A 24,415-nucleotide genomic window follows, 5' to 3' on the forward strand; every position below is an offset into this window, starting at 1 on the left:
TAAGCGAAACATTGAAATGAGGCCTTATAAAAATAAATAAATATAAAATTCAAAAGTAATAATATCAATTTTTTAACAACAATTTTTAATATTATCTTCTTAACTTAAAAGAAAAAAAGAGAAAATATATATTAAGATCTTTGTGAGCACGCGTCTTCAACTTGTCCATTTTTCGATCCAAATACCTAACAAATAGATAAACACACAAACAAAAGATTTAGCAAATAAATATTTATAAAAATTGAACTTTTCTAACCTTTTGTGATGCAAACATATTAATTAGATCTTTGAATTCAAGCTCGGATAACATGTTTTTTTTTCAATTGACAACATAGCTAACCCGTTCAACCGTTCTTGCAACATAGTTGATCTCAAATAAGATTTTATTAATTTCAACTTTGAAAAACTCATTTCGACGGAAGCCACGGTTACATGAATAGTTAGTAATATCCTATAAGCAATGCATGCATTTGAAAAATAATCCACATTTTTAATATAATCAAGTGTTTCAATTCGAGTACTATATTCCCTCACCAAAATTTCTCTTATCACTTTTAATTCACAAAACAAATCTAACCTATCAATGTCAGAAATTCCATTACATTTTAACACATCTTCAAGATTCAAGATTCCATTCCATTACATTTTACTTTAGAATTTTTTTCAAGAGCTCCTTTTTGAGAGTTAACCAATTCTTTATCTCTTCTTCTTTTTTAAGTTTTTCAAAACCGGAAACATATTTCCGACAAGACATGATTTTTCTATGTTCTAAATCACACAACAAGTAAAAAAAAAAAAAAAAACTACGTAAATGCACTAAACTAAATCACCAACACTTAAAATAATCAAGTTAGAGAGATAAAATCTTTGCTTGAAGTCAATAGATGATTGTTTTTCTCTTTTTTTTGCTTTCCCCATCTTGGATTCAATGTACTTGTTGTTTCTAAACTTCTCCGATGATCACTAATTTTGAGATAAAAACAATTTGGTGATTATGAAAATAAAATATTAATAAATAAAACTCTATGAATCAAAATTTAACTTAAATTTTAAGTCTTTGATGAAGCTCATGTCACTCATTGAGAAGGTGCAGCGTGCAACAACAAAAAAAAGAAAGAAACTAATTTTGTCTGTGCGTGTATAATGGCAAGAGAAGAGGAAAATGCTCCAAGTACCCACAGGAACTTTGGTTTGTTTCAGCAAGAAAAAGAAAAAAAAAAAAACTGACTTTGTCTTTACGTGTGTAACGGCAAAAGAAGAGGAAAAAGCTCTAAGTACACAACTTTTTCAGCGTTTAAGATATTTAATTGGCTTTTATTTCATTATTTTAAAAGGTCAATTTTGTGTGTTTGTTGAATATAGTTGATTTATAATTTGAATATTACGATTATTTTGATTTTGTACTGAATTATGATATTAAGTTTGTGTTGAATTTTTGTTGAACTATTATTGTAGACATTTTATATTTTTATCCTATGTTTGTATGGATATTTAAAAATTATTTATTTACTACATTCATCTCGGTAAGTGCGCTATTTGACGGTATTTCTCTTCAACCGTACAGTTTTCCTTTTCATTTTTTAATTTTACGATATTTATCTGGCTTGCCTTCGAATATCAGTAAAATCTGAGTTTTGGAACGGTAACGATAACGGTATTTCGATTATTGGTTTTAAGTGCTTAATTCGTCTAATTTTTCTTTGTCTCATTTTAAGTTTTCTGTTGATTTCGGGTAATTAGCATGAGTTTACTAATTACAGTGTCAAATTCTGTTTAGTCCCCATTAACCATGAATACAGAGACACTTCTTTGCATAAGTAAATAAAAACACACTCTTCTCAAGTGTCTCTTTGAAAGTTGAACGAAGGAAAATAAATGGCAGTAACAGCAACGAATCGCTTCGCTATACCCACTCTCCTCTTCTTCTTCTTCCTCTTCACCATTTTTCTCTTCACCCAACGAGCTCTCGAACCAACTCTCTCTTTCTCTCTCTACAGAGATCTCATTTCCCAAACACCATCGTCGTCATCATCATCATCATCATCATCATCATCACCATCATCATCATCATCATCATCTTCATCTTCTTCCTCTTCACCGACGATCGTACCAGTCTCCGCTCCCATATCTCCAGAGCCTCAGCCATCCACGGACCACGCGGAGACCGGCATTGAGATCCTCGGCGGAGAGCTCGCAGAGAAAAGCCGCGAAAATCCAGTTCGGGAAAACGAAGGAGCCGATTGGGGATTCGAGATCCGAGGGCTCGAGAACTGCGATCTCTACAGCGGGACTTGGGTGAGAGACGATGAGCAGAGATATCCGCTGTACGGAGCTCGGTCTTGTCCGTACGTTGACGAGGCTTTTGACTGCCAAGCCAACGGGAGAGCTGACTCGGCGTATCTCCATTGGCGATGGAAGCCTCACGGCTGTGATCTTCCCAAGTATCTCTCTCTCTCTCTCAATCAGTTCAGTCATTTTTATTTGTGTTTGAAGCTTGTTAGGGTTAGGAATCTTAGGTTGACAATAAAATAAGAACTAATTAGGAATTGTTGACAAGAATTCATGTTAAAAAGACTGAAAATATGTCACTGAAATGGTCATGGCTCATGAGACCAATCTTTAGCATGTTATAATGCTCTACTTTTGATCCAATCCATGTGATTCGGCTCACTCAAAGAGATATGTTAAGAATCTCACATCGAACCAGAACTGATTTTGAGTTACTCATCTCATTGTCAATTGCTTTTGAGACTCAGTTTCATAATTGGAATGATTAAGAGTTAGCTGTCGCACTTTTTTTTTTTTTTTTTTTTTTTGCGTGAAGATTAGGACTCCGAGTGATGTGACTTAGCTTGGTTTCTTTTTATCTTGCCATTTGATGATTCAAAGTATTAAATTTGTTGGTTTGGAAATATGAGATGATGTATTATATTCCAAGATTTTGCAGCAGCATTGAAGGCTGATATTTCTATGTGAATGTGTGTGTAGTTATGAAGAGAACGAATGTACTGTAAAACTATGTGCTAGTGAGTTTTTTTAAGCCCTCATGGATAATATTGTGTTTCCTTTGGTACTTTTAAATACAGATATGAAAACTCAATATCTACTAGATTAGGATATTAACGACAAAAAGTTTATAAGCTGTATTTAAAGTTATACTTTTTTTTTTTTTGCGTTGCCTAATTTACGGCTAGAAAGTTATCTACTATATAAATTGGCGAATTATTTAGCGAGCTTATTTTCTAAGGTTTGCATGCTAATTACGATCCAAGAATACAACTCGATCTTATTGCCCGTATCGGTTTTTTTTTTATTTTCAACGTATTTGATTGATAAAGGACCGAAAAAGAGTGCAAGACTAGTGACCTCTAAGTATCGATATAAAACACTGCAAGATTTTTTTTCGAATTGATATGGAATAATAGAACCATTATATGTCGTTGCAGTCTCAAATGACATGGACATAAACAAGGATTAGAGATTATCGATCTGTCCACTCTTCCTCATTATGTTCGCCTTTTTTTATTTTCTTGTAGATTCGATGCTTCGAAGTTCCTGGAGAGACTCCGTGGGAAGAAGATGATGTTGGTTGGAGATTCGGTGAATAGGAACCAGTATGAGTCGATTTTATGCCTTTTACGCGAGGGTTTGAGCAATAAAAGCACCATGTACGAAGCACACGGCCATAAAATTACAAAGGGAAGAGGTTATTACGTTTTCAAATTTGAGGTAATGAATTGTACTTTACTGTGCTCGTCCATTCATATCAATCCACATTTTTAGACAATGGAAATAACCAAATGAAAGATAGAAACAACGAATAAAACACAAAACCAGAGCTAACTTGCTGCACAAGAAATGAAGAATAGTTTGATGGCCAAGAAGTATAAATATGAAAAACACAGCGATTAATCCGTGGTTCAGATCAATATGATCTTATTCCAAATCTTGGCATGAGATACCCTATTTTTGATCCTCTATCTTCAAAGAATAAATTACAAATAAGCTGAATAGAAATCTCAAGAAGAAATCCCGATATTTAATCACAACCTGATCAATCCTTCATAAAAACAGAATCTCAAGGTGTTTCATACAGAACAAGAACCCTTCCTTGTACTTCTCAGATTTCACGATCACTCAGAAACTCTCTCTCTATATATATATCAACGAGTACAGAATTACAGAATGCTGTGGTCTAGTTTAGTCTAGTGGTAATTCTACACCACCTCCAAAGTTGAGGTCATGGGTTCAATTCCCACTGGCAAAAAATCCCTTTAAAAAAATAATAGAATGCTCAACAAAATGCTACAACAAAGCTATTTATATAGATAATGCATAAACATGGGTTTAGAGTATAGTTTTTGTTTTCTTTCAATCATGCAAGATTATCCTTCGATAAACATGTCTCTTCGCTATTAGCTTCTGATGATTTAATAGTTAATGGTAGTTGTTGTACCGAATGTAGTCATAAATTCAATAGTAGCCATATGATTTTTTTTTTCATAATATTAGAAAATTTTCTTAAGGATCTTTCTTTATCTTCGGGTGTTATTACAGTGAGAGAATCCTGGTTGATTTTTATTCTCATCCGAATCTGAATCTAAATACTTCATCGGGCAGGATTACAACTGTACGGTGGACTTTGTGCGGTCGCATTTTCTTGTGAGAGAAGGAGTCCGAGTGAACGGCGATGGAAATTCAAATCCAACTCTTTCGATCGACCGAATAGACAAGTCGGCTCCTCGGTGGAAACGGGCCAACATTCTCGTGTTTAATACGGGTCACTGGTGGACTCATGGAAAGACCGCTCGAGGGTAATTTTTGCAATCTCATCCCTGTTTTCCGTTGTTATGATTTTCCTCTTGCCACGTTACGACAAACTGCCCAGTTTTATAATTTAATAGAAACCACACTTGTCCTTATGTTTATATATATATATATATATATATATATATATATATATATATATATATATATATATATATATACATAAAATAACAAAAATGTTAGGAAGCAATGCCTTGCTTGAGATGAAAGAAATTATTCTGTTGGGTGTAAATGAAAAGACATTTTATGACTTGTTAAAGAAGTTTGTTTTGGTAATGAATTTTTTTTCCTTTCCCTTCCCTTTTCTCTTGTTTATGCTAAATTGTTGATTTAGCGAATCACTAATTTCTAAAGAAGTTCATGTAACGTTAATAGGTTACTTGCTATAGGAAAAACTATTACAAAGAGGGAGACTTCGTTTACCCGAAATTTGATGCGGTCGAAGCCTATCGAAGGTCCTTGAAAACTTGGGCTTTATGGATCGATAAAAACATTAACTTGAAGAAGCAGTTGGTCTTCTACCGCGGATACTCCTCCGCACATTTTAGGTAATTTATTGTATTTTAGAAATTTTCATATACAATTGATCACCTAATTTAAACTCCTCTGATATAGAGGTGGGGATTGGGATTCCGGCGGGTCGTGTAACGGGGAAACAGAACCAGCATTTAGCGGGGCTGTTCTTGATAATTTTCCCGTGAAAATGAAGATAGTAGAGGAAACAATCAGAGACATGAAGGTTCCGGTGAAACTGTTGAATGTAACGAAGCTGACCAATTTTCGAAAGGACGGTCATCCGTCGATCTACGGAAAAAATTTCACTGCGGGTAAAAAGGTTTCGAAAAGGCGAGAAGATTGCAGCCACTGGTGTCTTCCCGGGGTTCCCGACACGTGGAATGAGCTTATCTACGCCTCTTTGCTTTTACACCAAGCCAGTTTGGAAAGCAAGTAAAACCCACAGAGAGAAAATATTTTTGTATTCTTGTACTGTATGTTCTTAGGGGTAAAATTTGAAATATGGACTTTTGACTTGGTTTAGATGAGTGATTAAAATGGCCGTTGTTAATGATTGCCCAGTGGTTCTATTTTACGGAAATACCAGCGAAATTTTATATTGCCGATTTTTTCGTTTTTCTATTGATTTTCAAATTTTTGCTGATTTCCCACGGAAATCTTACCAAATTGAATTAAAATACCACCGGATTTCGCCGGTAACTCTCCGGAGCTATTGGTTTTCTCCTTTTTTTTTTTTTTTTTTTTTTTTGGAGAACGAAATGAATTAGATGTCTTTCGCTAGCTGGTGTCTGCCGAATGATGAAACTCGCTAATTTTCCAATCATTGATTAAAACTAGAGATATATACTCTTGGCACTACTACAAACTAAGGCATCAGACACGAAAGGTTTCAGACGCAAGTAGTCGCATCTATTTAGACACAACTTATAGTGTTTCAGACGCGAAAAGTCGCGTCTGATACAAAATTTCAGCAAATTTTTTACTGGGACATTTATCCCGCTTTTTATTAATTTTTTTGGCAACCGACGCGACTTCTCGCGTCTATAACATAAAGTCGTGTCTATATTGAATTGGGGAAATAAAAAGGAAAGTAGTTGCTCCGGAAAAAAAATTCGCTCAAGATTCAGACGCGAGAACTCGCGTCTGTTATGCTACAAATTAAAGCTTCAGACTCGAATATTTTCAGACGCGACTAGTCGCGTCTAAATAGACACGAGGTTACGTGTTTCAGACGCGACTTATCGCGTCTGATACAAAATTTCACGAAAATTTTACCCGCGACATATATCCCGCTATTTAGTAAGTTTGTTTGGTAATAGACGCGACATGTCGCGTCAAAATATCATGTCGAGTCGCTATATTGATTTGGGGAAATAAAATAGAAATATTTGCATCGATTTTTTTTTTTGCGGTAGAGATTTAGCGACGGACTTTTGGGTGCAACATTGTCGCACCTAAAGTCGCACCTGAAAAACTTTCAGGTGTGACATTTTGGCATTAGGTGCGACATTTCGCACCTGATACCTATATATGTAGTAGTGAGTATATTTTATTATGATATTTTTGTTAAGGTATTGTTTATTTTAAAGATGTAGTTAAATATAATATTTTTCTACATATTATATATTAAGTGGAGTTTTAGAAATTAGCTGTACATTACTCTATATAGTTATGCTATAAATTCTAATTTAATGTTCATATCTAAATGGATCAATGAATCCCGCTGTAAAGCGCGGGCGGGTATGTTGCTTGTATATATATAGATATATACATATTATTATATATATAAAGCAAAACCCGGATTTCATTGTTCATGCTACAGTGACCGAATTTTTCTCTTAAAATTTTCCAAAAATACCTATTTAAGTTTTAAAATTACATAAGTAACCGTGTATATATATATATATATATATATATATATATATATATTATATACATAACATAAAGGAGAGAATGAGCCAATGGACACATATTACTGTTCATGATACAATATCACATGTATACTTATTTAGTTTTCAAAACTACATAAATACCATATAAGTTTATGAGATTACATAAATATCACTTTAAATTTCTGAAATTACATAAATACCAGTAAATATCATAACCTAAACCATTTACATTTTTAAAATTATGATTAAAATCCTTTAATATTAATTTTTTACAATTATGTCACTTAAATTTAAATATATAATAATAATATATATAATATTTTTGTTAAGAGATTGTTATTATTATTATTATTAAATATATGTTTCTCCATACTACATATTAAGTGGAATTTATATAGAAAAAAGTTTTATATTATTATATATATTAATGCTTTAAATATAAATTTAATGCTCTTAAATGGATCGATTAATTTCGCTGCAACGCGCGGTATATCGCTTGTTATGTTATATTATAGAAGACTTAGTCATATAGTATATGTTATAAATTATCTTTATAAGTTATGTGCGTATATGCCTGTGTATATGTATCAAATTTGACTATATATTATATTGTTAGTTAAGTTTATATATCAATAAATTAACTCAAAATATAAATTTTATACTGGTACTATATATTTATAATAAACAAGTTGTTATTTTAATTATCTTTACTTTAAACATAAAAAATAAAAAATAACTATGCCCCAATTCTCATGCCAATTTTTTTTTTCTCTATATGTTTTGCATTTTTATTCACACATTTATTCTAGTGTTTTAAGTAATAAGTATTATAAATTACCTTGAAGAAATTGAAAATTATTCTGTGGTTAAATTTAAATAAGCTTTTTTATTTTTCATTTTTAGATGTTAAAGATTATTTTTCACATTTTTATTTAAGAACTATTTATATATTTATTATACAATCCAAATAATTTTAATTTTTGTAAATAAGTTTGTCTCTTTTATAAATTATTATAAGGACATACTTATCTTGTTTTTTTATCTTGTCAAATAAGACACAATAATATAATATTTTCATGAATTTATGTAAAATATTAAATTTTACAACAAAATATTATAATCTTATGTTTTCATATATGTGATTACATTCCATTATCTCAAACTATACCATAATTGACACACTGAGTTGGTTGGACTTTTGGATATATAGTCTGTTAATGTTGAGTAATCTTGAATTTCATGGTTAATAATAAGTTTCTAATGAAAAAAATTGGAGCTAAAATGCTTGACCTATAATCAAAATCTCGATTTTGATTGGAAAAGAACTTACTGGATCTGTAGCAGCAAACTCACTAACGACAATGATGGATTGGACCAGCTGTTATATTTTCGGCTTTGTCCTCAACGATCCCGCACTTCCGAACCCAGTTTGATGGTAACGATGCTTCGGCTATGACTTTTGGAATATCTCTTAATTAGTTACAAATCGATATTTTCGCAGTCTGAGTCAAACTTAAATGCTTAAGCTGGGACAGATCTAGGAGGGGGCAAGCGGGGGCACCCACTACAACAAATCTCACTATTACCGACGATTTTTTTCGTCGCTAATAACCCATTAATCGTCGCTAAATCTCTTTAGCGACGATTTTAGCGACGATTTTTATCGTCGCTAAATGTCCGTGCCTAAATATATTTAGCGACGAATTAATCGTCGCTAAATATTTACCGACGATTTTGTCGTCCCTAAATGTTTAAACGAGATTTTTTTTAATTCTTTAGCGACGACTTAATCGTCGCTAATTGACGCGGGGAAATTTCGCGCGCGAATTAGCGACGATAAAGTCGTCGCTAATAAGTTAATTTTTTAATAATTAGCGACGACTTTGTCGTTGCTAATTACAAACTTTTTTTTTCGATTTTTAAAATTATTAATTTTTATCGTCGTTAATTATTTATTTTTTATTTTGTTTTTCGTTTATGAAATTCTAAAATGAAAAATCAAATAAAAATCAAATTATATTATCGAAATGAACTTATATATAAAATACGGTTACGATTTCGATTATCGACAAATATGCAAATAAAAATCTACTATATACAAAATATGTAATAAAACACTAGTCGCGACCTTTGCTTCGTCGTCCCGCCACTCGTTTTCCCTCGCCTCGACGTGAAACGCTCTTCTGCTGGCGCTAAAACTCTGCATGGTGCGGCGGGATTACAATTTGCTCATCAGCCGACTGACACCGCCGGGCGTCGTCTGCTGGCTGTGGGTCGACGGAGCCTGCTGCGAACTATGCGAACCCGAACAAGTCACACAACCAAACACGAATCAAACTAACTTGTCACAAAATCCTTAGACTTGTCATAAAAATTTATAGACTTGTCATTAAAACTTTCTAACTCGTCATAAATTTCAACTTCAAGATTAACTAGCAAAAAGCCGAGCCCGAACAAAAAAAAAATCAATCTCAAATCATTATTCATTGATTTCAAAACTCAACTGTCAAATCCATTTTCAAATTAATTCATAATCCAATCACAACTTCAAAAATCGAACGCGAAACGGAATAATCACATTTCATCAATCTCAATCAACCATTAAACCAAACAAGCGAATCCTCATCAAAATCACCAAAATAAATAACCCGAGGCTCAGAATCACAAAACGCAATCGGTCAAGACAAGTCCTTGGCCAAAAATAACAACACGGCTATCTCAAATCCTCGGCCAAGATAACACATGGCAAAAACGAGCACTCGGCCAAGACAACAAACAAGTCTCAATAATTCCAAACAAAACCTCAAAATTCACACGTCCAACACAATTCCAAACCAAAATTCGTCCAAAAAAATTCAACAAAAATTAAAACATGCCCTACAATCATCACCCAACCATTAAACACTCTCATAAATGTCTCATGATCACAAACAAGCCTTAAGAAATAAAAAAGCCCCAAAAATTAACTTCCACGAACCCTAGCCTTGAAATTCGGCCAAAAAATTCAAATCACCACGAGAAATTCATCTTCAATCCTCAAATTTATGTCATACTTATCAATAATCAAGTCCCACCACCACATAAAACTCATCAGTTTCACATATACAACTCGGATTCAAAACCCCCCAATTTTTGCTATGAACCCTAGATTCAATTTCAACCTAGTCCAAGGAGAGGAAATTCCTTACCTCCAATCACAAAATAAGCTTCTCCGGTCCTCACTCACCCCTTCTCTGGTTGTCACTCTTGCTCCGGTGACCACACAACTCACGGCGACTTCATTTCACGGAATAATTTCACATTTTTATTCATTTTTAAATCTATAACCACTTAATTAATGTCACATTTTTATTCATTTCTAACAAAAATTAAATCCAATTTCAATTTCAATCCATAACCAATTAATTAATTTCAAATAAACTACCTAATTTTCGTTAAACTAATTCATTAATTTTAAATTTTCTAATCGTAATTAACAAAATTACATTTCCTAATTTATTAATCTCTAATCTACTATACTTATATACATATTTAATCTCTAATCCTAATTTACAATTTTAAATTATCAAACATCCTAAATTATATCGTAATTAAATCCTAAATACTAAATTATATAATAAATTATATACTAAATACTTATATCCTAAATAATTATATATATAACTAATTATATAAATACTTATATCCTATATAATTATAACTAAATATGTAAATACTTATATCCTTAATTATATACTAAATTATGTAAATATATAAAATATAACTTATATGTATATATAAACTTACCGGCGGTGGCGGATCGAGGAAGAGACGTGCAGGCGGAGGAAGAGGCGGACGAGCTGGACTTCGGCGTCGGCGGCGGAACGTCGGAGGACGGCGGTGGACGGCGACGAGCTTCGGAGAGACAGATCTGAGGAGAGAGAGAGACGTGAGGAGAGAGAGATGTGAGGAGAGGGAGACATGAGGAGATAGCGACTTACCGGAGCTTCGGGGACGGCGGACGACGGCGGAGGACGGAGGTTCGTCGGAGGAGAACTGGGTTTTTGGGAGAGATTGGAGAAATTTTAATTTTTAGGTCTGGGAAAAATGAGGGAAACTAATACGCGATCTGGTATTTAAAGACATTTACCGACGATTAAATCGTCGCTAAATGTTTAAAATTCGTAGCTAAATGAACTTAAATTTTCAGTTCATAACCAGGCATTTAGCGACGATTTAATCGTCGCTAATAGTTTTTTTTAAACATTTAGCGACGATAAAATCGTCGCTAAATCATTTCATTTAAATTATTTTGGGGGGATTTTTCCCTCTTTAAATTTCGTTAAAATTCGAAATTGATTCGATATTAATTCCAAACTATTAGCGACGCTAATTGTTTTCCCGCGAACTTAGCGACGAATAGATATAATTAGCGACGAAAATATCGTCGCTAATTATCTTTGCCGCGAACTTAGCGACGAATAGATATAATTAGCGACGAAAATATCGTCGCTAATTGTCTTTGCCGCGAAACTTTAGAAGTTTTGGCACCAAATAATTAGCGACGATAATTTCGTCGCTAAAAGGGTGATTAGCGATGAAAAATTAGCGACGATTAAGTCGTCGCTAATACTTCCGTAGCTAAATGTCATATTTCTAGTAGTGACCGGCCCCCACTCAAAAAATCGGGTGAAAATAATTTGTATATATTTTTCTAAGTATTTTATATATATATATATATATATATATATATATATATATATATATATATATATATATATATATATAAATATGTTTTTTTTCATACAAGATTGATATTTTACAACATTTAGCAGTTAATGTCTAGGGATACATTCCCCATATCACCATTTTTATCTCTGCTTAAAAAAGTCATTTTTAATGCTTAAAAAGATAAATGCATTCTGTATTTTAATAGACAAATTTCATTTTGTAGATCTCAAAATTGGGAAAATATCAAGATTAGACCTCTTAGTTGAAAAATATCCAAAATTGGACTTTTCACTCCAATTCGGATAAAAATGCATTTTTAGCCAATTTAACCTCTAATTTTCGATGAATTCATTAGAACTCATCGGAAATTAGATGAGTTTCGATGATTTGAGCTAATTAACAGGTCTTTAGATGTCACTCTATAATAAAGCGACGTTAACTCTTTGTAAAACATAGAATATAAAGTATTAATTGACGTCACTTTCTTAAACAGTGACTTCAAATAGTCAATTATCAATAAAAATCAATACAAGCAATAACTAAAAATATTATTTAATAATAACAAAAAGAGAGAAAAATAATAAGAGAGGAGCAAGATAATAGTAATAAAGAATGATTTGTGTGTGTGTGTGTGTGTGTGTGTGTGTGTGTGTGTGTGTGTGTAAATGAATGTATCTTAGATAAACATATTTTGCATTTGAGTTGCTTTTGAATCCATAATATATAAGCAAAACTGAAAAAAAGTTAAAAATGTTAGTGAAATAATTTTTTGACTACTATTGCTCATGTTCTACCTAAATAACCAATTAAAAATAGTAGATTTATACTTATTAATAAAAATGTGTCTACTTTATTATTTTCATGAAATTAATAATTTAAAACTTACAATATTTATTTAAAAATATTTTAAAACATGAATGTAGATGTTTAATGATTTTTATATTTGGAGAAATAAAATTTTTAATTACTGTTTGTATTGAATTTTTATTCATAATTGATTATTTGAAGTCACTGTTTAAGAAAGTGACGTCAATTATGTCTTTATATTCTATGTTTTACAAAGAATTAACGTCGCTATATTATAAAGTGACGTCTAAAAAATAAAATTTCTCTTTTGATACTCATATAACTTTTTTCTTAATTCCAAACTCTAATATCTTTTAATTAATTTTATTATTTAATTGGAAATATTTTTTTCTTTATACTATATTAAAGAAAACTACAAAATTATTATAATATTTATGTTGTGAATTCAACCATGATTATTTATAAATGGATTTAAACATGAGTTTGAATCTTTTGAATTTAATGCACAGAAATTTAAAAATTTGCTGCAATTATAAACTCCATAATGCTTTAAACATCTTTGAATGTTTATTATTATTATTATTATTCTAGTTTATTCAAAAATATTTATTTTTCAACAATGATTTAACATGGACCTAGTAATTTGAATATTAATATTATTTGTTGTTTATTTTTATACACAATCTTTTATAATTTAAGTGCTTTTAATTAAAAAAACTTTAAATATACCATTATACTAATAAGTTTATATATCATTAACTACAATTGTTTATTGATACTGTAAAATTTTCCAAAGGTTATTTTTTAATGTTAACATCAGTTGTATTATATTTTAATATTTATTTTGCTCTTTATAACTAATTTTTTTTTTACAAAAATAGTTAAAAATATTAAAAATTTGCAAACATTTATACATATATATATATATATATATATATTATATATATATCCACACTAAATACAATTTCTAAATCCGTCTGTGTTAACGCGTATAATAATAAACTTTTGCTGCGTAATAAATTCGTGAACGCGAGTGACACAAAAGTCTATATGCGCTTAAACCAAAGATTGACTTACCGCGTAAACCGACCGAAAACCACCTTATCGGAGAGGATCGGTACCGGTTTGCTAATTACCGTTTTCGTTCCAATTTACCGGCGCTTTCCGGTGCTTTCCCGTAGTTTTCGATGGTTTTCGGTGCTTTCCGGTGATTTTCGTTTGTCGCATCCTTTTTTGTCAACTTTCCTTGGTTTTCAGTAGGTAAGTTACGGGGGTTTCTCAAATTTTGGGGTTTTTTTTTTCATTTTTTTGATAATTTTTTTACTTTAATCCATGATTCCAGGGGTTTGAGTAAGGAATATGAGTTTATTGGTTGTTTTGTATGGGTTTTTTTTTTATATGTCTTTTTAGGTTTAATCCGAATTAAAATGTTGATTTTTAATCCGAATCTGAGGTTTTTTTTTTTTTAATGTTGTAGATGATTATTTGATAATGAATATGATGATTTGGATGTTCTTGAGTGGACGTTCTTGAGATGAATATGATGCTTATGATGTTTAATGATGTTCTTGAGTTGAATATGATGATTTGATAATGAATTGATATCATGTATTCGTTGTATGAATTATGAAATTTGAACTATGAAAAGTATGTTTATTTTTACAAAATATTTGTCTGAATACTCCTCGGTTTTCTACTTTTTTGTCGGTTTCCTCTACGGTAAACGGTTTTCTGTCGGTACCGATTTTTTTTTTAATACCCCTTGGTTTCTCCTTCGATAAGCGGTTTACACCCAAAATTAAAGTCCCGATACGGTAACAACAGTAAAGTAAAGGTAAAGCGAATTTGGATCAAACCAAATCAAAATGTTAACTTGCAGTCTATTTTGGACTTTTATCTTATATATTATGAAACAGTGAACCACACTGGTTCTCCAAGTATGAGAAAAGTTACGTAAATAAAAAATCTATCTCGGTCCGTAGAGAGAGAGAGAGAGAGAGAGAGAGAGAGAGAGAGAGAGAGAGAGAGAGAGACTATCTTTTCAAATCGGCAAGTGGAAAGAAACTTTCCTTGGTTGTATTGCGAAGACCTTTGACATGTCTTTCATTTCTCGCCATTCATTCAACTATGGAATAGTCTGTTCGTGCATAATTTCACAGAGATAGACAACAAATTTCTCAGAAAAAAAAAAAAAAAGAAACACTTCAGCCTTAAGGCTTAGTTTCGTTCATTTGTAGGTTTGAGTTTTGTCGCCAAATAAAAATGAGCAACCCGACATCTGCTGTTGCCATTCTATTCCTGTGCGCCTATTCTTCTCTGGCCCTTGACTCAATCTCCGGGAACCAATCCCTCTCTGGCCATACAACCATATTCTCAGCTGGCGGAATCTACCAGCTCGAATTCTTTAAACCACGGGACTATCAGTATTACTACTTGGGCATATCTCCCCTGATGGATGCTTCACAAAAAGCAGTTTGGGTGGCGAACCGAGAAAGGCCATGCTCTTTTTACTCGAAGCTACGAATCTCCGGTGGCAACTTGGTTCTTTATGACGAGTCGAGCTCGATTATATGGTCCACAAACGTGAGTGGCTTGAAGTCCAGTCAGCCAGTGCAAGCGGTTCTACTAGACTCTGGGAATCTCGTCCTCAACTATGTCGGGTCAAACTCTTCCGAGCCGTTGTGGCAAAGCTTTGATCACCCCACCGATACATTTCTGCCTGGTGCCAAACTTAGATACAACAAGATCACCAAAACAAGTCAAGTTCTAACTTCATGGAAATCCTCAACCGACCCTGCCCCCGGCTTATACACCCTTCAGCTAGATCCAAGTGACGATTCATTTGGGATACAATGGAACAAGTCGAAGACCTTCTGGAGTAGCGGAGCTTGGAACGGGGAAATTTTCAGTCTGATCCCTGAGATGAGACGCAACTACATCTTCAATTTCAGCTATGTTTCAAACAACAATGAGAGCTATTTCACCTTTTCTCTTTATGATGATTCTCCAGTTCGTGTATCGAAATGTACGTTGGCTGTTTCAGGACAACTTCGGCAAGTTAATCTTGGTGTGCCTACGGGATTGTCGGTATTCTGGTCTGAGCCGAGGCTACAATGTGATGTGTATGCCTTTTGTGGGGCGTACGGAGTCTGCAGCAATAGCTCCTTACCCTTTTGTCATTGTTTAGAAGGGTTTGAGCCAAAATTGCAACGCGATTGGGAATCAGGGGATCATTCTGGTGGATGCGTCAGAAGGACCGAGTTGGAGTGTGTTGAAAACAATGGCAAGAGAGATGAATTTTTAGTAGAGAAGAACATGTCGTTGCCCGAATATCGGAAAACCGTCAGTGCCGAGAGTTCTGTAGAATGCGAATCAAGATGTTCAGATACCTGCTCTTGCACTGCATATGCCTACCAGAACAGAAATTGTTTTATTTGGACAGGAAGTCTCTTGAATTTGAAAAACCTGGGGCATCATGGACAGGCTATCTATGTTCGAGTGGCGACAGGTGACCGGCTTTCTTTTCTTTTTTCGTATTTTGATAAGAAAAAAAGCACTATTGATGCTTCAGGTTATTGTGTAAAAATCTGTGTGTGCAGAATCTGCCCATAAACGGAAGTCTGTGAAGATATATATTGTTGTGTTTGGAACTATATCATTAGCTTTTCTCATCTTGAGCTTTGCTTGTTGTGGTCATCTCCGTAGAAGAAAAATAAAAGCGAAAAGGCAAGGTAATAATTCTGCAAATTTAAGTATGCAAGTATAATTTGTTGATGATACCACATCAGAAATCAGAAAGATAAAAAAAATTCGTTCTTCTTATTAATTATCAGTTGGTTTTTGAGATGTCATCCTATGACAGTAATTTTAACTTTCTAAATTAGGCCACATGGAAAGCCAGACAGTCGGGTTTTACGACACCGAGGAACAAATAACCGTTTTCCTAAGGTCAGGGCCATTCAGCGAAGGTGAAAAGGAAGGCGTAGATGTACCTTCTGTTGGTCTGGATACCATACTTCTGGCTACAGATAAATTTTCCGAAGAAAATAAACTTGGACAGGGAGGTTTTGGGCCTGTTTACAAGGTGAAAAATAAATAAAATCTCATCTTCCCTCGCGACCATATATGATCGCTGAGATATTGGAATTCATTGTGTTTTCTAGGGTACATTTCCAGGAGGCCACAAAATCGCAATTAAAAGACTGTCAAGTGGCTCGGGGCAAGGCTTAGAGGAATTCAAGAACGAGGTGTTGTTGATTGCCAAACTTCAGCACCGGAATCTTGTTAGACTCTTGGGATATTCTACTGAAGGAGATGAGAAGATTTTGCTCTACGAGTATATGCCCAACAAAAGCTTAGATTCATTTGTATTCGGTAAGTTTTTCAGCCTAAAATCGAACAAGCAAGTTAATTATTTAGTTATATTTTCATCTTTGTGCTTGTTTTTTGAAACATAAAAAATTGCTAGATGAAACGTTGCGTGTGTCGCTGAACTGGGAGACAAGGTTTAACATCATATTGGGAATCGCTAGGGGTCTTCTTTACCTTCATCACGATTCGAGGCTGAGGATTATACATAGAGATCTAAAAACAAGCAATGTATTACTAGATGAAGAGATGAACCCAAAAATTTCCGATTTCGGTCTGGCTAGAATTGTTGGAGGTCAGCAAACCGAGGCAAGCACAAACAGAATAGTTGGAACATAGTAAGCTTTTGTGACATTCCTCTCTCTAAACTTTTTTGATTTATTATTTTGGTTTTTATCATGCTTTCAGTCGAGTCTGCTCAATGAGTTAGTAAAAAAAAAAAAATGAAATTATAAAATCACTGTGCAGTGGCTACATGTCTCCAGAGTATGCCATAGATGGATTTTTCTCGATCAAATCCGACGTTTTCAGTTTTGGTGTCATGGTGCTTGAAATCATCAGCGGGAAGCGAAATACAGGATTTTACCAGTCGGAACAAGCATTAAGCCTTGTGGATTATGTGAGTAGTGTATGGTGTAGTTGTGCTACATTTTTTTTTTCTCAACTCGTCGATATATAATTTGGATCAATTTTGTGATGATGTATGTTTAGGCATGGAGATTATGGAAGGACAATAAGCCTTTGGATATGATGGATGCGGTGTTGAGCGAGAAGTGTGACACAAGCGAGTTCTTAAGGTGTGTAAATGTAGGACTTTTGTGCGTACAAGATGACCCGAACGATCGTCCGGCGATGCCAAATGTGGTTTTCATGCTCGGGAATGAAACCGCGAGCCTTCCAAGTCCAAAGCAACCGACCTTTGTTGTGAGGAGATCACTTCAAACCCCAATTTCGGCTAACCCATTGTCCCTCAACACGTTAACAGCCACCACACTACACGGCCGATAAATACAAATCATATGTAAAATCACTCTCTCTTGTCTCATGAGCAACCTATCAGGTTCAGAAATTGGATTTTTTTTACAATGTTCGAAATTTTAATACTTTTATTTCGTAATATTTCTTTAATATAGCTGACACTTGTAGGTATTAAAAGTACCATTATTATGTTAGTTTTCCCTAAGCGGATCAACCGTTAACCTATCTCGATAGATGGTCTAACTTCAAGATCTTGGTTTATGTCCTTGCTGCTTGAAACTAGCTAATGTCTTGGTCTCCATGGATAACGTTCAGATCATGGTAAATTGCTAGATGGATCGAGCACATAAGTTGCAGCAGGCGGGATTGAATCCCGTATATGAACGATTTTCTTATAAATACACGACCAGATATGACAAGTCTTGGGTTCAAACTGCATAAACACAACGAAATCTGAAAATGAGATGAAGAGCATTTCTGTAAGTTTGTGGAAATTTAGACTCTAACCCAACTTTGATTTATATAAGCCAAATCTGATTACTTGTGTAGAGATACGAGTAAGAATGGTAACATCAAAACAGAAGTCTTGAACATCCAAATTAATCACTAACTTTGAAACTGCTATCATTAACTACCACCGAGTTATAGGCATTAAAGTTGAATCATCGAGATAAAATTAGATATTTCTTATTACGAAATTTGAGTAAATAATAATCTATATCCATGTTAAAAGAAAAAAAAGGCTGTTATAACTCTTGAGATCCAAATTACAATCACAATTATGTACATTAGACATTAATTTATTGCTACTGATCAGTAATCCATCAAAGGATCAACATCACATGCTATCTCTTGAACTAAGAAAGAGCCATATTCATGCTCTTGAGCATAACCTCGAGCACAAATATTAGCCTCAAATCCAATCACGAGATTCATGTTGCTCATGATCTCTTCCTCAGAGATGTAAATATCGAAATTCATATCTTCTTCGCTTGGCGTGCAAGGCATTGTCTCCATATCCATCAGCTCGCTCACATCAAGATCATCCATTTGCTCAAAGCTGAACAATTCTTCTTCATCGCCAATTGATTCATCAGACTCCGAACACGAATCTTGGTAATTAGAATCCGATGTACCCGCATTGATCTCGGCCTCTAGAGACCGAATCATACAACCCAATCTCTCTTCATCGCTGGCACTGTCCACATGATCTTGTAGATCTTCCATCAAGGAAGTGTAGATCGAACACTTGGTTTCGAATTCGCTAGCGGAACCCCAATTCTCAAGTGCCATTTTTGACATTGTAATATGATGAAAATATGTTTCAGAAAATATATTCCAATCGATCTCAAGTGAGTGATTCGTTTGTATGACTCTCTTAGGGAAAAAGCTAGGGCCTTAAATAGGCAATGACCAAGGACTTATTCTTCAATATTGAGACCAACCGTATATTCATGCCACCTATATATGCACAAATTATTAACGTGTGAAATTAAGACTCTTGAATTATTTTGCTTGGCATTTGTTTGTTTTTGTTTTTTGGTCTAGTGTTAAGGGCGATTCTTGGGACCTTGTAACAACTGTGGCCACTGCGTAATCTCCTGGTCGATAATGTTAGGCTAGGTTAGGGAAACTTTAATGATTGAAAATTCAAATCGTATGAAAAAAATGAAGTATTTTTTAAATGCTTATGACATTCTCGACAAGTTCGAAAAAGTTGCCATCCTATTTTCGGGCACTTCGAAATGTCGCATGTTATAAGGTCCTCAGAAGACGAGGACGAGTTCCAATGACGGACTGAGTTTCATGACCGGCAGCCGTGACAATAACTAGGATTGCATTGTGACAATATCATCACAAAACTCAATACTTTGTTGTGAAATTTTGTCTCAAAGTACTCGATTTTTTTACAACATTGTCATTTTTTTTATGGAAAAAAAAAAGTTGTCCAAATTTACTTATAGACAACCATTTATCTCAATATTTTGTGATCTAGTAATTACATCAGCTAATCTCAACAAATCCATTTGGACATCACGTCATCTCTGATTGACACGTTGGCAATCCTCATCATATTTCATATTTGACTGCTTACGTGGTTTTTCTAGGAGTCACTTGGAGGATAAATATGTTACACCGGGGCCACCATAATTGATGTTAGAATGAGTCATGTTTTGCAATTCAAAACATTTCTATGACTTAATTTATTAAACTTGACTTTAGCTTTTTATTTTTATTTTTTATTTTTTTTAAGTTAAATCATATTTAAGTGTTTGGTAACATTGCTTTTTCTAAAAGCTAAAATGTGTTTTTGAATATTTTAACTAAAAAACTAAAAGCTATAATTTAAAATTTTTATACGTTGCTTTAGTTTTTTATTTTTAATTTCTGTCTCTTAACTTTTTTTTTTCTTCCTACACTAACTTTTAATTCTAATTATCTTTATATGCTTTTATCAAATAGCTTTTTGAAGTCACCAAAAAATACTTTTTTTTTTTACAATCTATAGATACTCACTTTAATATATTTTTTATATACCAAAAAATATCTTATAATTATTATTAATCACAATTTATATAAATAATTATTACTTATAAATATTAATATATATTTTACCAAATACTAAATCAACTTTTGTTAACAGTTAGAACTATTTTACAATAGTTTACCAAACACTCATCATATTGTTAAAACAACAGTTTTTTCGTACATCTATTCTAAAATCATTTTTTTTAAAGCAAAACTATGTCAAATGCAGCCAATATGTATTCAAGGTATGGAAAGAAAATAAACTTAGTGAGAAAATAATAATTGAAGTTGAGTTTCTAGGGTTTTTTTAATAAAAAAATTATTTTTCTGAAAAAGATCTGCATATTTGGTTCATTTGGAGTGGATTTATTTTCATAAATTTACTTTCCTAAATTATGAAGACAAACGCTATCTTTTCTACGAATATTATATATATATATATATATATATATATATATATATATATATATATATATATATATATATATGTGTGTGTGTGTGTGTGTGTGTATATAAAGAAGATATTCTATGCCTTTCTCCAATATATATATATATATACATATATATAATATATATATATATATATTTATATTTATATTTATATTTATATATATATATATATATATATATATATATATATATATATATATAATAAAAGAAACAACGTTGGTCTTTTGCGTGCATTGAAAAAATAATTAAGAATTAGAATCTAATTAGTATCTCTAAAAAAAATTATTCACTGATCGAGCCATCTAATCATAAAGTACTGAAGATTGCATATGATAAAGGTATTTGTAAGAAATTGAAGGTAGGATTGTCATTAATGCACAAATATATTACCTTCTAGTTCCGATTTTCAATTTTATTTTCAAATAGAAACAATTTTTCTGTATTTTAGAATATATTAGTGCAACCAAATACAAAGAAGGAAAATGAATGTAAGGCATATCGTCAGATTGCAAACAATAGTCATAGCCTTATTCCACAAGATAGCGTAAGTCGTTGCCAATAATTCAGCCGTTAGTTGTTGAATATTCTTTATTAATTATTAAGAACCAAATATAGCCAGAATATAATTTGGCGTTATCATTTTGACCCCAATTAATTATGACTGTCTTGTATATAAAGTCCAGGACCAAATTGAAGAGATATTTCACACACAATGTTGACTAAACAGAAATAAAATACAATAAAAAATAACGTTGTATATATGTCTGAATTACATGATGCCACGTAGGTATATACGTTGGTCCAATGGCCATATTATTGACGCTTCATATGTTGTTAAAATTATATTCAAGGCATGGAAATACTTGTGACCATATGTTAGTTTATATGTATTTGTATTCCCAAATATTAGCATCTTAGTAAAATTTTGAACCTGTCTAAATCTTTGACGGAGAAGTCAAGTAACCATTCTTCATGACATGAAATTTTTGTCTATTACTAGGATTAGGAATACAAATTATTATTTATTTTACCATTATATAGATGTTTATTAAGATTAAGTGATTAGTTTACTCTTGTGAATATGTTTTTTAACCTAGGTTATAATGGCCATAATAATAATTTGTTTCTGGTAGTTGGGTAAAGTATCTAAATTTGTTGAATTTTTAACAAAATAGTAAATACAGTGTTTTTTTTTTTAAGTGTGAAGTGTAATTTGTTGAATTTGTTTAATTCTTTTTATTAACATTATAAAAAATTTATTAACAACTAGTACTTTTTTACAAAGATATTTTGATAATTTTGTAAAAACAAATCCAATAAATGATTTATTTGGTGCAGAAAAGAAAATTGCTAGACATGCCAATCATTTTCTTAATATTATTTTACAAATGTACGGATTTTACTTATGAACATAAAAGAATAGTAAGTGGTCAACTATTATTATTTTATGACAAAATATTACGTCTAGTTTATAAGGAAACGAATCCCAATCAATTATATGACCAGAGATTCATCTATGTAAAAAATTCCAATGGTAGGATATTCATCGGATGAAAATTAGAGGTAATAATAAAGATATTAGGGGATAAAAAAAAAGAGAAAAGAAAAGAAAAGGAAAGTGGATGAAAACAGACAAAAACGGAAACTCAAATAAAATAAATAAGGATTTTTTTTTTGTTCCGGTCCTGGTGATAGAGAAGTCAAACGTGAAATTAGTGATTCTCTAATTTCTCTTACATTATATTATTTAATGGAAAACAATTAAAGACATTTCCGTTTTTGGTTTCCTACGAGGAGTCACAGTATATATCTCTAACGCGCATTTTCTCATTAATTATATATACTCAATAGCGTTTGCTTGATATAATATATATCGGAAAAAAAAAAGAGGAAAAAAAAAACCTTTCTTTCTTCCAAAATAATTCATTCTGTGAGTGATTTCATGGGAGACACTGACCTCCAATTAGGGCTTGGTTTGGGAAAGCATTACTACGCTTCGCCGCCGAGGAAAGTCGACGATCGATTCGAGAAAAAACCGCCGTTGATTTCCCTTGATCTTCGATTTCCGCCGGAGATTTTTTCGAGAGATAACTTGGCCAGCAAGGCAAGTATCGGCAACGACGAAGGCAAAAATTGTGACGCTGCGATGAAAAGCGACGATCAGAATAATGGCTGCAGAAAGAAGCTGAAGCTTACACAAAACCAAACGAGCACTTTGGAAAGTTATTTCAAATCAAATTCTACCCTAACTCAGGTATAAATATATTTGTGTGTATAATTTTTGCATTAGTTTTATTTACTGTTTTACAATTTTTTTTTTTTAGTACTTATGGAATTTTTTTGTTTGTCTGTGTGAATATCGATTGCTGTATAAAGACTGAAACTTTTCATCTTCAATGTCTTTTTCGTATTATGTAGATAGAGATGTAGTAATTTTGATTTGTGGAAAAAAAAAAAATTGCAGGGAAACAAATTGGAACTTGCTGGGCAGTTGAATCTGAAGCCTAGGCAGGTTGAAGTTTGGTTTCAAAACAGAAGAGCAAGGTGATTAATTATTTATAATTTTTTTTGTGTCGTATGTGAAATAGTCTTGTTTAATTTCTGTAAATAGTAACAATAATCATCAGGGTTTTCCTCTTATTATCGATTATGGGTATAATTTTAATTCCCCTAAATTGAAATTAAAAAAAGTATATTAAAGTTTGTGTTACCAACAATCAAACAGCTTTTAGTGTTTTTTTTTTTTTTTAAATAATTTTTTTTTGTTGTTAAACAATTACAAATTTTGAGTTAATGAAACAAAGAATGATATAATCACTACTAATCCATATATGCTAATTACTGTAGAACCAAATTGAAGCAGACTGAGGAAGACCATGAGGTGTTAAAGAGGTGCTGTGAAAATCTCAGGAATGAGAACAGAAAGTTGAGAATAGAACTTCAAGAGCTCCGATCCCACTTTTCGGGCTTTATGTCTTGTGACAAAGCGCCGTCTCATTAAAACTAATTAAGACTAGAACAGGGTTAGAGAAAGTGACTTTTTTATTTTATTTTTATTTTTTTTATTTACTGGTCATCGATTGTTTATTCAGGTTTTTAATTAGTAGTTAAGCAATTTTAGCTCTATTTTCTTTTATGGCCGGATAAGCAGTAGTAACTAGGGTTCTTAGTTTAACTCTGAAAGTGGTGACCAATAAATAATTATCCATGTCGAATAGTTATGATTTGGGTTTTTGAATCCAACTAGGGAGTTTATTTTCAATTAATGTAGAATTATGGTTCCTTTGAGGGGCATTGCCAATAACTTTTTGTTATTATTTTTCTTTATTTCTCATTAC

General features: G+C 32.5%; 3 protein-coding genes across 3 annotated transcripts; all 3 read left to right on the forward strand.

Annotated features, from left to right (window-relative positions):
- The first annotated feature begins 1,814 nt into the window (after window positions 1–1,814).
- Window positions 1,815–5,941, forward strand: TBL5 (TRICHOME BIREFRINGENCE-LIKE 5). Its single transcript, XM_089615115.1, has 5 exons — window positions 1,815–2,441; window positions 3,537–3,729; window positions 4,621–4,814; window positions 5,217–5,375; window positions 5,443–5,941. The coding sequence occupies exons 1-5, from the start codon at window positions 1,876–1,878 to the stop codon at window positions 5,777–5,779; spliced, it is 1,449 nt and encodes a 482-aa protein (XP_089471241.1). The 5' UTR covers window positions 1,815–1,875; the 3' UTR covers window positions 5,780–5,941.
- Window positions 5,942–14,884: 8,943 nt separating this feature from the next.
- Window positions 14,885–18,309, forward strand: LOC149394791 (G-type lectin S-receptor-like serine/threonine-protein kinase At4g03230). The gene is made up of 7 exons (XM_089615116.1): window positions 14,885–16,260; window positions 16,352–16,483; window positions 16,637–16,836; window positions 16,916–17,126; window positions 17,221–17,458; window positions 17,589–17,739; window positions 17,832–18,309. The coding sequence occupies exons 1-7, from the start codon at window positions 15,015–15,017 to the stop codon at window positions 18,126–18,128; spliced, it is 2,475 nt and encodes an 824-aa protein (XP_089471242.1). The 5' UTR covers window positions 14,885–15,014; the 3' UTR covers window positions 18,129–18,309.
- A 4,649-nt stretch (window positions 18,310–22,958) lies between these two features.
- LOC149394792 (homeobox-leucine zipper protein HAT14-like) lies at window positions 22,959–24,105 on the forward strand. Its single transcript, XM_089613938.1, has 3 exons — window positions 22,959–23,331; window positions 23,542–23,621; window positions 23,925–24,105. The coding sequence occupies exons 1-3, from the start codon at window positions 23,020–23,022 to the stop codon at window positions 24,076–24,078; spliced, it is 546 nt and encodes a 181-aa protein (XP_089470064.1). The 5' UTR covers window positions 22,959–23,019; the 3' UTR covers window positions 24,079–24,105.
- The last annotated feature ends 310 nt before the right edge of the window (window positions 24,106–24,415 follow it).

The sequence above is a fragment of the Urtica dioica genome, chromosome 5 (assembly GCF_054948205.1).
Source record: "Urtica dioica subsp. dioica isolate 48M chromosome 5, U.dioica_male_clone48M_v1_H2, whole genome shotgun sequence".
Taxonomy (NCBI): Eukaryota; Viridiplantae; Streptophyta; class Magnoliopsida; order Rosales; family Urticaceae; genus Urtica; species Urtica dioica.

Bases quoted from the DNA above. Each gene is read 5' to 3' on its own strand.
- LOC149394791 (XM_089615116.1), top strand. From the start codon at position 15,015: ATGAGCAACCCGACATCTGCTGTTGCCATTCTATTCCTGTGCGCCTAT. The intron at 16,484-16,636 runs GTAATAATTCTG...TTTCTAAATTAG, and splicing joins AATAAAAGCGAAAAGGCAAG to GCCACATGGAAAGCCAGACA. The intron at 17,459-17,588 runs GTAAGCTTTTGT...ATCACTGTGCAG, and splicing joins AACAGAATAGTTGGAACATA to TGGCTACATGTCTCCAGAGT.
- LOC149394792 (XM_089613938.1), top strand. From the start codon at position 23,020: ATGGGAGACACTGACCTCCAATTAGGGCTTGGTTTGGGAAAGCATTAC. The intron at 23,332-23,541 runs GTATAAATATAT...AAAAAATTGCAG, and splicing joins CAAATTCTACCCTAACTCAG to GGAAACAAATTGGAACTTGC. The intron at 23,622-23,924 runs GTGATTAATTAT...TAATTACTGTAG, and splicing joins TTTCAAAACAGAAGAGCAAG to AACCAAATTGAAGCAGACTG.
- TBL5 (XM_089615115.1), top strand. From the start codon at position 1,876: ATGGCAGTAACAGCAACGAATCGCTTCGCTATACCCACTCTCCTCTTC. The intron at 2,442-3,536 runs GTATCTCTCTCT...ATTTTCTTGTAG, and splicing joins CACGGCTGTGATCTTCCCAA to ATTCGATGCTTCGAAGTTCC. The intron at 4,815-5,216 runs GTAATTTTTGCA...TACTTGCTATAG, and splicing joins CATGGAAAGACCGCTCGAGG to GAAAAACTATTACAAAGAGG.